A 16,446-nucleotide genomic window follows, 5' to 3' on the forward strand; every position below is an offset into this window, starting at 1 on the left:
GCTGCCATTCACAAATAGGCACTTTGCTATTAAAATGTAAACCTTCAACTTTCCGTACTTGTGTGGAAAATGTACATGTGTGTCTGATTTCTAATGTGCAGCAGATTTATAAAGTGATCGTGGAAAAATATGTAAAACTGATCTTTTTTTTTTTTAGCTGGGAAAAAAAAAATCCAGCTCGCTTTTATTTCAGCACTACTTCATCCATAGTTACTTTTTTGTTCAGAGATGTCTTCTGGGTTGTTCTGCAAACTCTTTCATACAGATGGAGCTATTTATTGCCTTGATGTCACCTCATTTAGCATGTGGCTGGTATTTTTATAGATAATTTTTTCACCTAATGTTGCTGTTAACATGTGGAATGCTCTTTATCAGTTTTGTAAGTACAGCCAGTTGATCTGAATTGTTCTTGCAACTGCAAACTTTAAAAATCAAAACAAACCTCGTGAGTAGCTTTTTGTTGGATAAAGTTTGTGCTAGAGCAATGTGCTGTGCCTGTTGTAGTAACTGAGAAATGTAAAAGGAAGGTTGGAAAGAGAAGAAACATCCAGTAATTAGAGTTGATTGACATAGTCCTTCATGCACAGCCAGAGTCACTGTCCTGTTGCTGGGCAGGGCCCCTGGTTTGGTTTTTTTTCCCAAGTAGATTTCCTTTCCCAGAAAGGCAGGAATACAATGTGGAAGCATTTCTGTTAGACTGAAGTATTTTACGCTTGAAATGCCCATGTTTGTATTTGCTGCAACTGGATATTTCTTGACCAGCATTTGATGGGACCATTGTAAATGTGACTCCCCATCCCTGGCAGTGTCCAAGGCCAGCTTGGACTGGACTTGGAGCAGCCTGGGACAGTGGAACGTGTCCCTGCCTGTGGCAGGGGATGGAACAGGATGAGCTTTAAGGGCCCTTTTAGTCTAAATCAGTCTGAGATTCCATGGGCACAGACATAAGAGCAATGCTCTTATGTCCTGCCTGGCAGCAGACAGTGTTTAATATTTTAAACCCTCACACAGTGCCCTGAGGCTGAGCAGTGTTCTGGTCCTGGGCACTTTGGTTTCACTAAGGCATGCTCAGCTCCTGTTCTCAGACAGGTGTTTGCAGGAAATCCCTGCTGAGAACCATATTTTACATCGAGTCAGGAGGTGAATGGGAGCATTTTTCAACACATTGGTTTGACAAGAAACCTTTAAGGTGACAGCTGCTTTCATCCCTGTAATCAGTACAGGAGGAGTCTGGGGGAAATTGGAAGCTGGGATGGCAGTGTTATGTTTTGTCAACTCCTTAAGCTTGATGTTCCCAAAGTGCTTGAGAAAGTGTGAGTTTTGCTGCACAGCTGTTACAGGCACAGGTGGGGCAAGGGCCAGAAGTTAATGCCCAGAGTGCAGCTGGTGTCAGTGCTTTGTCTATACTGCAAGCTCATACACCTTGTCCAGATGCTGGATTTGTAATATGGATGTCACAATTAAGTTGTGTCTTTAAATTAATCTCTTCTCAATTCCTTTTGAACTTGGAGCCTGATGAGGTTATGTACAATTGCAAACCCAGGGAATAATTCTTAATTTTGTTTTTATCTGGTATACAAAAGAAAAGGCAAGGGGGAGAAAAGCTCTATCTCCAAGAAACTGGCAGGAACAAGTTCCATGATAAACAGTTGCTCCTTGAGCATGCTGTACTCTCCTAAAGGCATGTCGGGTCAGTTAAAGGTCTGCAGCATCTGAGCTGGGAGATCCCTCCAAAGAGGAGGGATTTAACTGTAAGTGGGAGGTTTTAACCCTAGGCACCATTTATTTGCATGTTTCTGCCTGAAACTAGCATTTTGGGAACACGTTTAACAAGCACAATATATTCCATGCGTTTGCTGGAATAAACGGCGCATATGAGCTTCCTCAGATGTGCAGTCAGCAGGGAGCTGTCTGGCCCGTGATTTTACACATTCTTGCATCTAACTGAGATGTTCTGATGCCAAATCCAGCACTCAACTGACTGCACCATGTGTGCATTTTAACACACCTTAAGAGTGTCTGTGCTGGGACCAACCAGTGAATCCTGCTGGGTACCTGTTGTTGATTCCCCGACTTCTGGGCCTCAGGCTGGGCCCTCCCAGAGGGCTCCCCTGTTTGGGGAGACCCTCCTGGGGCAGTCTTGTGTCAGGAAACAGAGACCCACTGGATTCTTTGGGTTTTCAGGTTCTTGTTTATTATTATCTAATGTTTTGCATGCTGTCCACACCAGGCTCAGCGTACTGGAAAAGCACCACAAAAATGGCCAACACTCTCTTGGTATAAGGTCTTTTAAAGCTAAACTATCCAATTAAGAGCTGACACCTTGATTATTTTCCCTTTTAACCCAATAACTGATCCCATAGAGCTGCAATGCAGACTTTACTGCCCAATTATAAAATGCCACCCAAACCCATGAAGAAGGAAGAAGAAGAAGCACGAAGAAGAAACCCAGGACAACACCCTGTGCCCTACATCTTGCTGCCATCCACAACATACTAAAAATCTACTTCCCACTTTTGTGGATTCCAGTCTATCTTGATGTTTAGGAAACCTTCTCCATGGATGAGGGTCAAAGTCAGTGCTCTCCTGGGGGTCAGGGCACCCCAGAGCAGACACAGAAATATTCCCAGTGCCCTGGGTTTCCACAAAATCCCGTGGCAGAGCTTTGCTGGATCTCTGGGATCAGTAACTGCAGCCCAAAGTCCAGCCCAGGATGGGAGGCAACTGCACTGACCCCTTGAAACAGAGCAGCAGTAGAATCACCAGGGAGCAGGGAATCTGGATTGCCACATGTTTTCCTGAAATTAGGCCCAAGGCATTGAATGTTCTCAGGCGCCGAGAACTGGCACATCAAAAACTTGCTGTCTCTCCCCTTCTGTTCAGTAAATTCAGGGAATATTCCTGCTCATCACATGGCTTCAGCACATGAAACAAAGTTAAGTGGAAAGAATTGTGGGAATAGTGGATTTTTAGTGCTGTGCAGAGGTGCAGTGTGCACTACAGACCCCATTACAAGCAGCACACATTTGTTTTCATTTGTTATCCATGTGTTCTCAAGCTATGGCTGCAACATTGAGTTTGTCTCTGTGATGGCTGAGTTTTCTGCTCCATTTTTAAGGCATACATTGTTCAGTATTTAATTGGTTCTGGCACTCCCAAGTGTGCTTTGCACAGTGTCCTCCCATCATGTCTGTGGCACAAGCACTGTCCTCATTCTGCATTTCATGGAAATCATGTGCATGGTCTGGAACTCAAACAAGTGGACTAGGTATTTTAGTTGTGGATTTTATGGTAGAAAATAAAGGTTATTCCTGCCTTAATTTACCAGATCATGTCACTTTTAATGTCTGAAATGCACTGAAGCCTCCTCAGACAAAGCACTCCCTGTATTTAGGAGGCAGACTTTTTTCAGAGCCAGTAATAGTTTGATTTTATTATTTTTTGAAAATACCAGCAGCTTTTGAATTGTGTCTTACATTACCTGCCATTTTCCTTTGTTTGAATTAAGATTGTTTTATAATTATTTCAAGGGGATAAAAATCATTGCCAGGCTGAAACTCCTTATGCCAAGCTACAGCCCAGAGCAGGCACTAAATTTTCTGCAAACCTGAAAAAAAAAAAAGAGTTTACAATGAAAACCCTGAATTTTATCTGTACCAGAACCAGCAAGTTACTGCTTAACTGGGCTGGGATAACGAGCTGGTGAGACTGGACTTTTGCTGGTGACAGCTGCTGAAGTTTTGGCAGCAAGAACTGGGTCTGGCTAAAGGAAATGATTCCTAGAGAGTTTTGGGGGGAGCCCTGGGGAAGGGAGCCTGTGGCCAGGAGCAGCCCAGTGGGGGCTTGGCTGCAGCAGGTCAAGTCTGTGAGGAGCCTGGTCCATTCAATGGTTCCAGAATTCCATCTCCTTGCACTTAGAGCTGTTTGTGCAGTGTCACTATAGGACACGAAATAAAACAACAAGGACATGCAGCTCTCTAAGGTAAAAAAGAGGAAAGTTTAATTTCTGACTCTAACATTTATAGATTTCCAAAACTGGCAGTGGATAGGAGGATGACAGTGCTACTTTCCCAATGACACTGAACAAACCAGCAGTCCATCAAATTTCTCTTCTTCCATAAAAAAAATACAAAACAATAAGTAATTTACATAAAGTGCATTAAAAAGTTCGTTACAAAAATGTAAACATCAAAAAGCTTAACTTAAAAAACAAAATAACAGTGAAGGATTTGGGATGTGCATGCTCAGGCTGGGTTTTTGAACACATCTGTGGTTGCCACTGCTGTTGCCTTACCCAGATGAGAAATCCCCCAGATACACATTTTAAATGAAATCCAATGATTACTGTGTTGGTCATGGGGTTTTGTCCATGTTGGTTTTTCTCAGAAGTTGCTACATTTCCTAAAGTTGTATCATGATGAATAATTATTCTGGGTGTGATACTGAGGAAACTGAAAGATGTAAATTTGTAAATAATTTCTAAATCATTTTAGAATAGGGATGGATTGTCTCAGCAGAACATCATCTTTTGACATACAAAGTTTGAGGCCTTCTAAATTTTATTTTTTAACATTTTTAAGGTACTCAGGGTACACTTCAGGGAAACTTTTTAGGTTCAAGAGACCATCAGAGATAAGAAACAGTTGTTCTCAAAACCACAGTGTATTTATGCACCTCTGCAGGGATCACAGATCCTGATCTGTGGTCTACAGACCTGATGGTGGGAACCTGGTGGGGTGGGTACCTGATAGGGGTGAAAATGGAGTGAAGGAACAAGGACAGGTAATTCTGGAAAGCATGTGATGTCTCTTGGAGAGTTTTCTCAACTTAAGTTGGTCAATAATTATCCCCGCTAATATCTGACCACTTCCTTCATCACGTTGGTGATGTGTTTGATTACAAAACTTCTGGTTAAAACTGGGCAGCTGAATTCCAAGGATTCTGTGAACTGCTCAGCAGATGTCAAGCAGTTGATGCCATGCACTGGTTCCAGTGAGCAGAGGCAGCTGGAGTGGGAGCTCCAGTGCTCAGCTGGGAGCAGGGCAGGGCTGCAGTGTTCATCCCAACCTCCCAACACCCTCTCCCAGCCCTTTGTGCCTCCATCCAGAAGCACCATTCCCTGCTGTGCCATTCCTGCCTTGGATTGCTTTTGTGTGCTTATTAAAAAGGAATCAGCAGATCTGCTGAGTGCCTGGCTAATGGGAGCCAGATGTGGGCACTGCTGCCCGCTCTGCTTGACAAATCTGCAGCTTTTGGGATTTCACCAGGTTGCTTATTATTTACAGAACGTAACTTGAGACAGTAGAACAAATTTTTAGATTAAAAAAATCCAGTGGTGTGGAATGTTTTTAGCTGTGCAGACCAAACAAAGCAGTTTGCCAAGGGGGTGATGGATTAAATCCATGCAGTTTAGGCCCAGCACCAGTGGCACGGGGTTGGAGAACTGCTGGCCTTATCACCAAGAGGGGAATGATCTCTTATCACCAGGATCAGTGTCTGAGCATGCAGGGCACAGTGAACACTGAACTTGTACTCTGAACTGCTTCTTCCATTTAAAAACAAAACCAAAACATAAAACCTTGGCTCAGAAATGCCAAACCTTCAGAAATCCATTGTGGTGCCCTTTGTAGCACTGGTACTTTTTCTCTGACCTGCTTTGAGCCAAACATTAGAAACCAGTGTTCCCTGAAGTTACAGTGTCTGTGGGATTAAAAAGCCCTGTTCTATCCCACTGCCATTGGAGTAGTCTTGCTTGCAGTGCTTCAGATCCCTCTTCTCAAGGAACTAAAATTATTAGAGAGGCTGGTGTGTTGAATATTACAGAACTACAGAATATTAGAGAGGTTGGCACAGGGGAGTGTTTGTCTAAAGGATGGTTCCTGTAAAACCCACTGCACAGTGCAGCTGCTCTGTCCCTTTTATCCAGCCTTCCAAGATGGAAAGTCCCAGCAAAACATTATTGATTGGCCACTGTTAATTAAAACCCACCTAAAGCTGCAGGCAGTCACTCTTTGAACTTGTCAGTAGGTGCCATAGAAAGGTTTAAGACCCAACAGAGGCTTCTTTGATTGGTGATCTTTTGCCATTTTCCTGCTTTTGGAAGTTAGAAAGGACAAGCAGCAAGGTGTGAATTATACTGGTTGGAATTCTTTAATTTCTCTGGAACTTTTGTCTCAACATATTGCATTCATGGAGGCAAACACTTTTGTTTGTTGCTTTGTAAGACTCTAGTAGGTAAAAGCAGGCATGTGTTGTTCACCCTTGTGTAGGTTTATAAAGACAAGAATGGTGCAGGTGAATCCTGTGTGTACCTAAGGAATTTGAGGGGCAGGAGAGGTGACTTGCTCCAGAGCCTTAGAACATTAATAGCACAGCTCTAACCACTGCATTCAGAGTTTTCCTTCAAGTCAAAAACTTGAAGGAAAACAAATTTTAAAAGGGTGCCCAGGCTTCAGGTGTGGGTCAGGGCTGCTGAGGGGGAAAGGTGACAAGGAAATGAGGCTCCAGAGAAAACATCTGCAGAGCATGGACCCCAGCAGGTGAGTGCTCTCTCCTGGTGATGGGCAGCTTGAAAAGCAAAGGTAATTCTCCATGGGACCTTCCTCCTGTCCCTGGATCAGACAGGCTGGAGTTCCTTGTGCAGGGTTTTACAGAGACTCAGGATGGGAAGGGAGAGCACTGATCCAAAATGGTGCATTTGGCTGGGAAATTTGTAACAGCAGTAGCCTGGAAGAGCTGTGAAATACCATGGAGCAGCCCCAGAGTGATGCTGCTGGGAAGGGACAGGGAATGAAGCAGGGCTCAGCAGCCTGTAACACAATTCTTCAGGGGCAGGGCGTTCCAGGAGCTTGAAGGAATTCAGAGTATTATTTTTTAACAAAATTCTGCTAAGGGAGGAACCGAGCCTGCAGTTCTGCAGTTCTGTGGCCAATATCAACCTCTGATGGCTGTCAGCCCACAATGTGTGTCCTTCTTATTGTCATTTTTAATAAACACACAGAAGGGTAAAGTATGTTAAACCCTGCTATGGGGACCCTAATTAATGAGGATTTTTCTTCTGTCTTAATTTAACTGCATATTCCTATTTCCATAACCATGGAGTTTGCAGTCTCCTGGCACTGTCCACTGGTGAGAGCTCTGTCTAGATTTTTGCACTCTTGCTTTCTTTAGAGCAGTGAGAAGAAATGATCAAATCAGTAAAACTGCTGATCAATACATCTCAAAACCTTTAGAGGGTATACACTGCTTAGGTCACTTCTTCCTACTAATTTAGCTACTTCATTGTGGATAAAGTTCTTCTGTTTTTATTATTGTGTGGTTCTGTGTCTCATAGAAATGTGTGAAGCTGTCAGCCCACAAGTGTGTGTCCTTCTTATTGCCATTTTTAATAGACACACAGAAGGGTGAAGTATGTTAAACTCTGCTATGGGGACCCTAATTAATGAGGATTTTACTTCTGTCATGTTCCTATTTCTATAACCATGGAGTTTGCAGTCTCCTGGCACTGTCCATTGATGAGAGCTGTCTCTAGGTTTTTGCACTCTTTCTCTAGAGCAGTGAGAGAAAATGGTCAAATCAGTAAAACTGCTGATAAACACATCCCAAAACCTTTAGAGAGTATACACTGCTTAGGTCACTTCTTCCTACTAATTTAGCTACTTCATTGTGGATAAAGTTCTTCTGTTTTTATTATTGTGTGGTTCTGCATCTCATAGAAATGCGTGAGTAGACACCACATCTTCCAGATCCAACTGTTTGTGAAGACCTGGGATTTTTGAAGGCTTTGTATTTCAAGAAGCTTAGAAGTCAGTGTGCAGGCAGGTGTCAGTGGAAGGAAGGGCTGCAGCAGGTGATCTCTGTGTGTCTCTTGCTGCAGGGCCAAGGCAGAGCGAGTGCGGAAGCCGCGGTGCTGCAGGGGACCCCAGGGGCTCCTGCCCCGCTACCTCGAGAGCCAAGCAGAGGGACAGGAGCAGCTCTTCAAACTGACAGACAACATCCAGGATGAGTTGTGAGTACACAGCCACTTCCACAGCTGCTCTGAGCACTTCTGTTCTGTTTGCTGCCTTCATATCTAAAACTGCTTTACACACAGACACGTGTTCAGTTCTGGGCCCTCACCACTGCAAGGACATTGAGGGGCTGGAGTGTGTCCAGGGAGGGGTCTGGAGCACTGGGTGGGGGAGCTCAGCCTGGAGGAAAGGAGGCTCATGGGGACCTTCTGGATCTCCACAGCTCCCTGACAGAATGGTGCAGCCTGAGCAGGGAACAGGAACAAGGGATAGTATGGGAGGAAATGGCCTGAAGTTGCAGCAGGGGAGGTTCAGGTTGGATATTGGGGTGTATTTATCCATGGAAAGTCATAAAGCCCTGGCACAGCTTCCAATGGTGCAGTCACCATCCCAGGAGGGATTTAAAAGCCATGTGGATGTGGCACTTGGGGACATGGGTCGGTGTTGGCCTGGGCAGTGGTGGGGGAACAGTTGGATTTGGTAGTCTCAGAAGGCTTTTCCCACCCAAATTATTCTGTGATTCTTCAGGGGGAATATCAGTGTGTTGGATTGGGGTCTAAATGCAGAATTCATCACTTGCCTGATCTCCACCTTGGTTACTGATCAGCTCTGTCAGGGCAGGGTATGAGATGCTGTGTCTGTCACTCATCAGAGCATCTGCCAAGGCAGAGGGTCAGAATTGCTGATGGTGGAGTTGGCAGAGGGAGGTACAGGTTCAGCAGGGTCACTTGGTGTCACCAGTGTCACTGGGCAGGTTCCATGTGCCTCTCCAGGTTCTGCCTCAGGAAGAGATTGCAATCTGCCACTTGCTTGTCACCCTGTGAGTTCACATTTGGGGTATCCTGTTTCCATCTCCTTTCAGGATCTTTGTGCCTATTCAGCATGGCTCCAGGCAGGGAGACTGGAAAGAGCAATTTGTGACCAAAACCAATCACTGGTGTAGCCCATAGCAGTGCAGTGGCCTTTGTCACCAAGTCACACTGTTCATTCACTGTGACTCTGGCTATTAGAAACATCATTCAGCAGGAACACAGTGTTTCTTGTCATGGAAAAGAAATACAAAATTATGCCTCTGACTTTTATCCTAGTATCATAATCAGAAACACATTTGAAGACCTGATTATTTGCATATTTTCCTTCAGAGTTAAATCCATAAAAGGGGGTTTAATACCTTGCTCTACTGTTCTAACTAAATGTTTCCACATTTTTTTCCAGTTAGGCTCGCTGTTTCACTTCTGGAAAATATTGTGTAATTACTTCCTGATGTTGTTAAGAACCCCACAAATTCTCCAGAGATCTGGTTGCTTCTACTTTGTTCTACTGGATCATGTTTCATTTAATTTTTCATTTTATTAATTTGAGATATTTTTAATAGTGTAGATGTATGGGTTTAAAAAAAAAAACGTCGTATCTTGCAGTAATATCTGAAAAGGTTAAAAATACCAGTTTTAAGAACTTAACACTGAGAAAAAAGAAACAGCTGGCAAGAGCAAAGGTAGTGGTGCATGACTCAAACTTAGAACAAAATGTAGAGCCTGAACTACAAATTAGCTAATGTTTCTGGGCTTCTTCATTAACTCACTGACCTCTGTTTCCATTCCTCAGAATATATACATGCCACCAGTAAAAGTCTTTTAAGGAGAAGTACACGCATCACGTGCTGCTCTTACAGAGCAAATGCAACCCCTGGTCAGTGCCCAGGTGCATCCCCTGGACTTGGGAGCAGCTGTCAGTGCCCCATCTGTCCCCATGGGTGTCCTGGTGGCCCTGGTGGCATCCTGACCCAGCTGGATCTGGTGCCTCCCTCAAGCACTGTGTTTGATGTGCCTGTCCAGGGCATCAGGCTGTTCCGCAGCTGGACTGCTGCTCTGGGTTTAAATTTAAACTTAAATTAAGTTTTCTGTGACACTTCATAAAAAATGTCACTCTCCATCCTATTTAACTAATTTCAAAGGCAGAACCTTACCCTGAAGTGTTTGAACTTCAATGGAAAACTGCAGGGCAGGTGCTGATTTGTGGAGCTCTGTTCATGTTGTCTTTCATCTGGGTTCCTCTAAGCCAAACTCCACTTTTCTCCCAGTTTGTTTTACTTAAAGGAACACGTTTTTTTTTATCTTCCTGGAGCTTCATCCAAGGTTAGAGCTGGGCAAAGCACGTTCCAGGCCCTTTTTAATGGGGCTGTGTCCTTCCCAGCACATGACAGTGTGGGGACAGTGTGGGCTGGAGTTGGTGTGTGCACCTTGCCCAGTGTGAGGGGAGTGAGGGCAGGGACTCAGCACAGAGGGAAAGGCAAGTTCAGTGCAGAGCAGTGTCTTTGAGAGGACTAGGAATCCAGAATTACTGGAGTTATCCTTTTATACCACAAAAAGAAACTATGGCCTGACCTCTTGCCATGTTTTTGGCTATTAACATATATTTTATAGCTCTGGGTTTATTTAACTACAGATCAGAGCAGCTTGTGTGTGCAGTGATATTTAACTGGGAGAGCCAAGGGTGCATTTGGAGATTTGGGAACTTTTCTGTTTACCAGAAACACTGAGTTAGTGACAGAGGTCACAGATTTCTAAGCCAGCGGAGGATTCTGCAGGGTGTGAGGACAGCAGGCAGGTTTGTATGAGCAGTGGCTCAGGGGGCAGCAGTTGGGAACCTGCCTGACAGCAGCAGCAGAATCCTCATTTACAGATGTTTGTCAACCCTGGGGGCTGTTGGCAGAGCTTTTTTACTCTGTTTAGCACTACTCTATTACTCTGCTCAGCTATGATTCCACATTCAAGTTGCTGAATTTTTCAGCTTTTTAAAAGCCCCACTAATGAGGTTCATTTCAGTAGTAAACCAGAAGTGGGGTAGAACCATTTGTGTGTTCAACTTCCATTTCACTTTTGCACCTTACATTTATTCTTTTACACACCAGCCTTTTCAGCCATCATAACTCTCAATATTCCTAACTCACCCTTCTCTCCCTCTTCCTATTCATCACTCAGCCTAATCTCCCTGGGGAAACCTGCTTGCTGCTTAACCTCTCACCCCTTGTTAAACAGCTAATTTCTCTTTTCTGCTACTGATCCTGGCAGCAGGTTCAACTTGATTTTGGTTTTGAAGGCAGGGAGGTGTGGGGAGCAGAGAAGCACAGGAGAATTACAGGATAGCTCTTGTCATAAATGTCTGCAAACCTTTCACATACCAGCTCTGGAACTGAATTAGTTACAATTAGCTTCAGCATTAGGATTTGCAGCGCTCCAGAGCAAGGAAATTACTGTTCCTAAGTCCTTGTCAAAGGACATTTTTATGTGTACTTGTAATGCCCAAAGCTGGTGGCCAGGCAGGCAGCACCAATATTTGATTTACAGCATTTACAGCAATTTGATTTACTGAAGTTAGTTGCAATTAAGCTTCAGCATTAGGATTTGCAGTGCTCTGTGACTGTGCTCACAGGGGTCCCAGGATGAGGGAAGAGACGAGGATCTGACTCCACGTTTCAGAAGGTTGATTTATTATTTTATCATATATATTATATTAAAACTATACTAAAAGAATAGAAGAAAGGATTTCATCAGAAGGCTAGCTAAGAATAGAAAAGGAAAGAATGAATAACAAAGGCTTGTGGCTTGGACAGAGAGTCCGAGCCAGCTGCGCTGTGATTGGCCATCCATTAGAAACAGCCACATGAGACCAATCACAGATCCACCTGTTGCATTCCACAGCAGCAGACAACCATTGTTTACATTTTGTTCTTGAAGTCTCTCAGCTTCTCAAGAGAAAAAATCTTAGAGAAAAAAAATTTCAGAAAATATCATAACTACAGTGCTCCAGAGCAAGGAAAATCCTGTTCCTAAGTCCTTGTCCAAGGACATTTTTATGTGTACCTGTAATGCCCAAAGCTGGTGGCCAGGCAGGCAGCACCAATATTTGATTTACAGCATGATCTTTCTATAAATAGGTGAGAGTGTCCTTCATGAGCTCCATTTCTAAACACTTTAAATTAAATACAGAGGAATTGTACATATTGCACCACTAAATTTTCTGATGGACTTCTGAAGTTCACAGAACAGTGAGGCCACTTGTTAATTTGCTATTTTTAGCTCTAAGCTCACAATGCTTCCTCCTTTGTTGCAGCTTCATCGCCGTGGAGAACATCGACAGCTACTGCGTGCTCATCTCCTCCAAGGCCGTGTATTTCCTGAAGAGTGGAGACTTCACAGACAGGGATTGCATCTTCCTGGAGGTCAGGTACGATGACCTGTACCACTGCCTGGTGTCCAAGGACCACGGCAACGTCTACATCCAGCTCACCAAGAAGGCTGTGAACACGAGCAGCGGGCTGGCCATGCCAGGCCCCTCCCAGCAGCGGCCCATGGTGAGCACTGGCACCCTTCCCCTTGGCACCAGAGGGATTTAGGCACCTTCCCCTTGGCACCAGAGGGATTTAGGCACCCTTCCCCTTGGGACCAGAGGGATTTAGGCACCTTCCCCTTGGCACCAGAGGGATTTAGGCACAAGTTTTGTTCTGTCAGCACTGGAAACAGCTGCTGCCAAGGTTTCAGTGGCTCCCTAAACTCCTGAGAAAGCTGAAGAAAGGAGAACACTAAAATAGTCCTACAGGCTGAAAAGTAACAGGAAGAAACATGTATTTACCTGTGAAAGGCTTTTAACTTTTAACCACATGGGCATTTTGCTGTTTAATCTTCTCCTACATGCAGCAGTTTTTACTGTGAGGTCTCTGATGCTGGAAGCAGTGTTTGTGTTTTGTGCCATTGCAGCAGTTGCTCAGGGGCTGTTTTACAGGCACAGTTACAAGCTCACCCCTGACCCAAGGCAGTTCACATTCCAAACAGAACAGCCAGATAAAAGGTGGGAGGGGAGGCAAAGGAAATAACCTCAGATATGGCACCGTGTTCCTGCTCTCACCCTTGAGTATCTGTGTGTGTACCTGGTGCTCCCTCACGCTTCTTCCTTCCTCCAGCCTAAGTGCTGAGAAGGAAACTCCACTGAAACCTTTTTGTCCCTTACCTCAAATCTAAAATCTCTTCTGTTCTAGCTGACAGCAGGAGCACATTAAGAAAAATCCCCTTTATTTCTGCAGGTGAAAGTGAAATCAGAAGCTCTGGCAGTAAAGGTGTCCCAAGAAATCAACTATGCAAAGAGCCTTTATTATGAGCAGCAGCTGATGCTGAGACTTAGTGAAAATCAAGAGCAACTTGAGCTGGACTCTTGAAAATCCATTTCCTCACTGCCAGAAAGAGCTGCAAGTACCAGGCTGGAGCCAGGACTGTGTGACTAGAGAAGGAAAAAATATAATTTTAGTATTTAGAGAAAACAAAAGAGGTGACTTTTCTTTTTTTAAGCACTAGTTGTATACCAGAGGTGTAGCTGACACAGCTTTGGGTCTGGGAGAAGCCCTGTATTTTGCTAACATGTATATATGTACAAGTGTCCATGTAAATACAACTGCAGAGGGTGTTGGTATAAATATGAGTCTGTTTACTGTGTAAAGAAATTAAAGGAGCTCTACTGAGTCACACTGCACTACCTGACAGAAGCCCTTCTCTCTGTCTTTTTTTTTTCCTTGAGAAAACTGATTTTCACAGTACAGGAATGTAGATAAACCTTTAAAAAATAAAATCAAGAATTAATTTCAGCTTTTGGAGCACAGGTGTCCTGTGGTTTAGAGCTTTAACACCATGAGTAGGGTGCATTAACACTGTGATTAGGGGGCACTGGCTGGGTTGTTTGGTGGGCTTTTTGTTGGTTTTTTTTCTCTTAACTCACTAATACAGGTAAATACAGGAGACCTGGTCTTGCACTGAAATGTCAGCCTCTTTTTTAAAAAAAAATTGTATTTTGGTAAATAATACAGGGAGGATTCAGTTTTACATTCACAGTCTGCATCTCAAAGCCTCTTTCCTGACTTGTTTTTGAAGTAGTTGAAGTGAGCAGCCTTGGAAATTGAACATTTAACTTCAGATTTTTCCTTCCCTCAGATGGAGGAAGGGTGGGGGGAGAGGAGACTTCCAGCTTGTTGGACTTCACAATATCTTGAGAACTAAACTTCTAAATAAAACAAACAAGAATTTTTTTCCCTGATGTTGTACAGCACATTGGTATTTGTCTCATTAACTGTGACCACACTGAAGAGGGAGCAGTGAGTGCTTTAAACACCTTGACCCACAGAACTGGAGCCCTCAGTGTCTCATTTACTCCCTGGAGGTGCCAGGTTTGGATTGGAAGACACAACTCTCCAATAACTGCTGAGTATTTAAAACCTGCATTTTAAAGTGTGACTTCATAAACATTTTGATTCAATGTAAGTAGACCTTTTAAAAGGTAAAATAACTTGAAGGTAAAGTCCTTTCATGAAGACACATGGGAATATTTTGATGCTGAAGGTTAGAATGAAACCACTTCTGAGCTCTTGTAAAATCCTGAGCTGCTAAAGGTGGGGAGGGAGAACAAGGAGCAGTTCTCACTGCTGTGTTGAGCACTGCAGGGGATGGATGGAGTGCTTGGGGTCAGTAACCATCCACGAGGAGATGATGTGCAAGCACCAGAGCAGCCACTGAACACCCTTGGGGTGCCCTGAACTCAGTTGTTTGTGTGAAAAAACCTGTCCAGTTTCAAGGTGTAGTAAAGAGTAGATGAAATAACACCTCAGCAGGGCAGGAAGGAAGTCACTCTGACTGGTAGAGAGACCCACACAGCATGGAAATGACACCTTTCCATGTCTTCCTTCTCTTCTCCCCTTTCCTTGCCTGTTTTCCCAGTCCTCTCATCCCCTTTACTCATCACATCCTTTCATTTTCCTTCCTTTTCTCATCCTTTCCACCTTTCCTCCTCTTTACTGTCCTCCCCCTTTCCCTGCCCTCCCCTTTATTCTCCTTTTCTCCCATTTACTGTCCTGCACTCCCCTGTCCTCTCCTCCCTTGCCCTTTTCCCTGGCCCAGTTTCACTCCAGTGCTCCTGCAGAGGTGAAAAACTCCAGGGGCTGTGTCCCCACTGTCCCTGCTGGAAACAGCCCCAGGACAGACAGACAGACAGACAGACAGGCATCACTTGGCTGCCCTCTCCTGAGACAGAAAATGTCTTCACTTTCTCAAGGCATGGAAGTAACTGGAAAAAAGAAATTAAATGTTAGGCTCCAAAACCAGGGCTGAAGTTCCGTGTGTCCTGTGGCCTGGTCACAGTGAAAACTCCTCTTCCTTGCCATCCCTGCTGGATCAGGAATGATCCTGTTCCCAACAGCTCCTGCAGCCTGAGGGGTTCCTGCAGGGATGGGAGCATGGGGCAGACATTACCAGCACCCTTCCCTGCCCTCTGCTCCTGCCACAGTCCCACAGCTCAGTGTGATCCCAGCAGCTCCGTGTGATCCCAGCAGCTCAGTGTGATGATCCCTCTGAGCAGCTCCAGCCCCAGGGCTGCTTTCCAGAGCAGAGCAGTGTTTACATTTTTGTGGGGAGCAGCTAAGTGGCTAAATGGGCCCCATCTCCAACCAGAGCAGTAACCAGACATTTCCCAGTGACAGGGACCTTTTGATCTCTCCACTATCTCATTTCCTAAACTGCATGATGCTTTTCAACATTTATCTATTTTCTCTTCAATAAAATACTTTGTAGCCTCTTAGCCCAACTGTACAGATTTTTTACACTTCTTTTTCTCTCTAAAGCACTGTTCACTACAAACCTGCTCCCTCCAGTGCACAACCCACTGGGCTGACAGATCCTCTCACACTTGCTCCGTTTTCCTTCTCAGAGGAATCCACCTTGATTTGCTGCTCACAATGACTTCACCTCGGGTACCTCATGCTGAAAAAGCAGGTTTCAGTGAATATACTCTCTTTACATTGTTGCACAGATATTAAAAATAGAAAAAAAACCAACAAAGCAAAATCAAAGCACATTTGAATTAAGTCAAGAGTTGCTCAAAATCCATTTATACAAATTTTCACCTGACAATAACACTGTGCATGTGTATGCATCTGTATTTTTTAAATATGTACACCCACCTCCAAAAGTACATATACTTCAAAATTCTCTTGAAAAGCAAAGGCTGTGCTCCAAACTCTCTATTCCTCCCTCCTAAACCTCCTAAGGTTGTTGCAAAGAAAGAACAACCTTCATTTTCTGAAAATACATGCAATAAAGTAAAATAATACAAAAAATAATAAAAAAATAATATAATAAAATTTGCCCAGAGCTTCAGACCCCAGTTTGGATTACTGCAGCATTCCAGCTTGACAGCACACTCTTACTCCACATTATGTTGCTTAATTTTATCAAATGCAGGACTGGGACAAAGCACTTCCAACTCCCTTTGTGTTACAGGTTTGACTTTCTTGCAGCCCATTTCTTGCAGCTGCTGGTCTGGGAGCTCTGACAGAGGGCTCAGGGCAGCTCAAACCCATCTGCTTTCCCTGCCACAGCCATCCCTGGCTGAGGAAATTTTG

At 44.2% G+C, this 16,446-nt stretch overlaps 1 protein-coding gene across 5 annotated transcripts in view; it reads left to right on the forward strand.

Annotated features, from left to right (window-relative positions):
* The window catches only part of VPS13D (vacuolar protein sorting 13 homolog D), a 99,727-nt gene extending 85,640 nt beyond the window's left edge, over window positions 1-14,087 (forward strand). For all 5 annotated transcript variants that reach the window (XM_030963637.1, XM_030963633.1, XM_030963635.1 and 2 more), the window contains 3 exons: window positions 7,877-8,008; window positions 12,123-12,363; window positions 13,090-14,087. In XM_030963637.1, coding sequence (XP_030819497.1) covers window positions 7,877-8,008; window positions 12,123-12,363; window positions 13,090-13,221 — 505 coding nt within the window. In that variant the 3' untranslated portion in view covers window positions 13,222-14,087. The remainder of the gene's footprint in view (window positions 1-7,876; window positions 8,009-12,122; window positions 12,364-13,089) is intronic.
* Window positions 14,088-16,446: the final 2,359 nt, after the last annotated feature.

This window comes from Camarhynchus parvulus, chromosome 21, assembly GCF_901933205.1.
Source record: "Camarhynchus parvulus chromosome 21, STF_HiC, whole genome shotgun sequence".
Taxonomy (NCBI): Eukaryota; Metazoa; Chordata; class Aves; order Passeriformes; family Thraupidae; genus Camarhynchus; species Camarhynchus parvulus.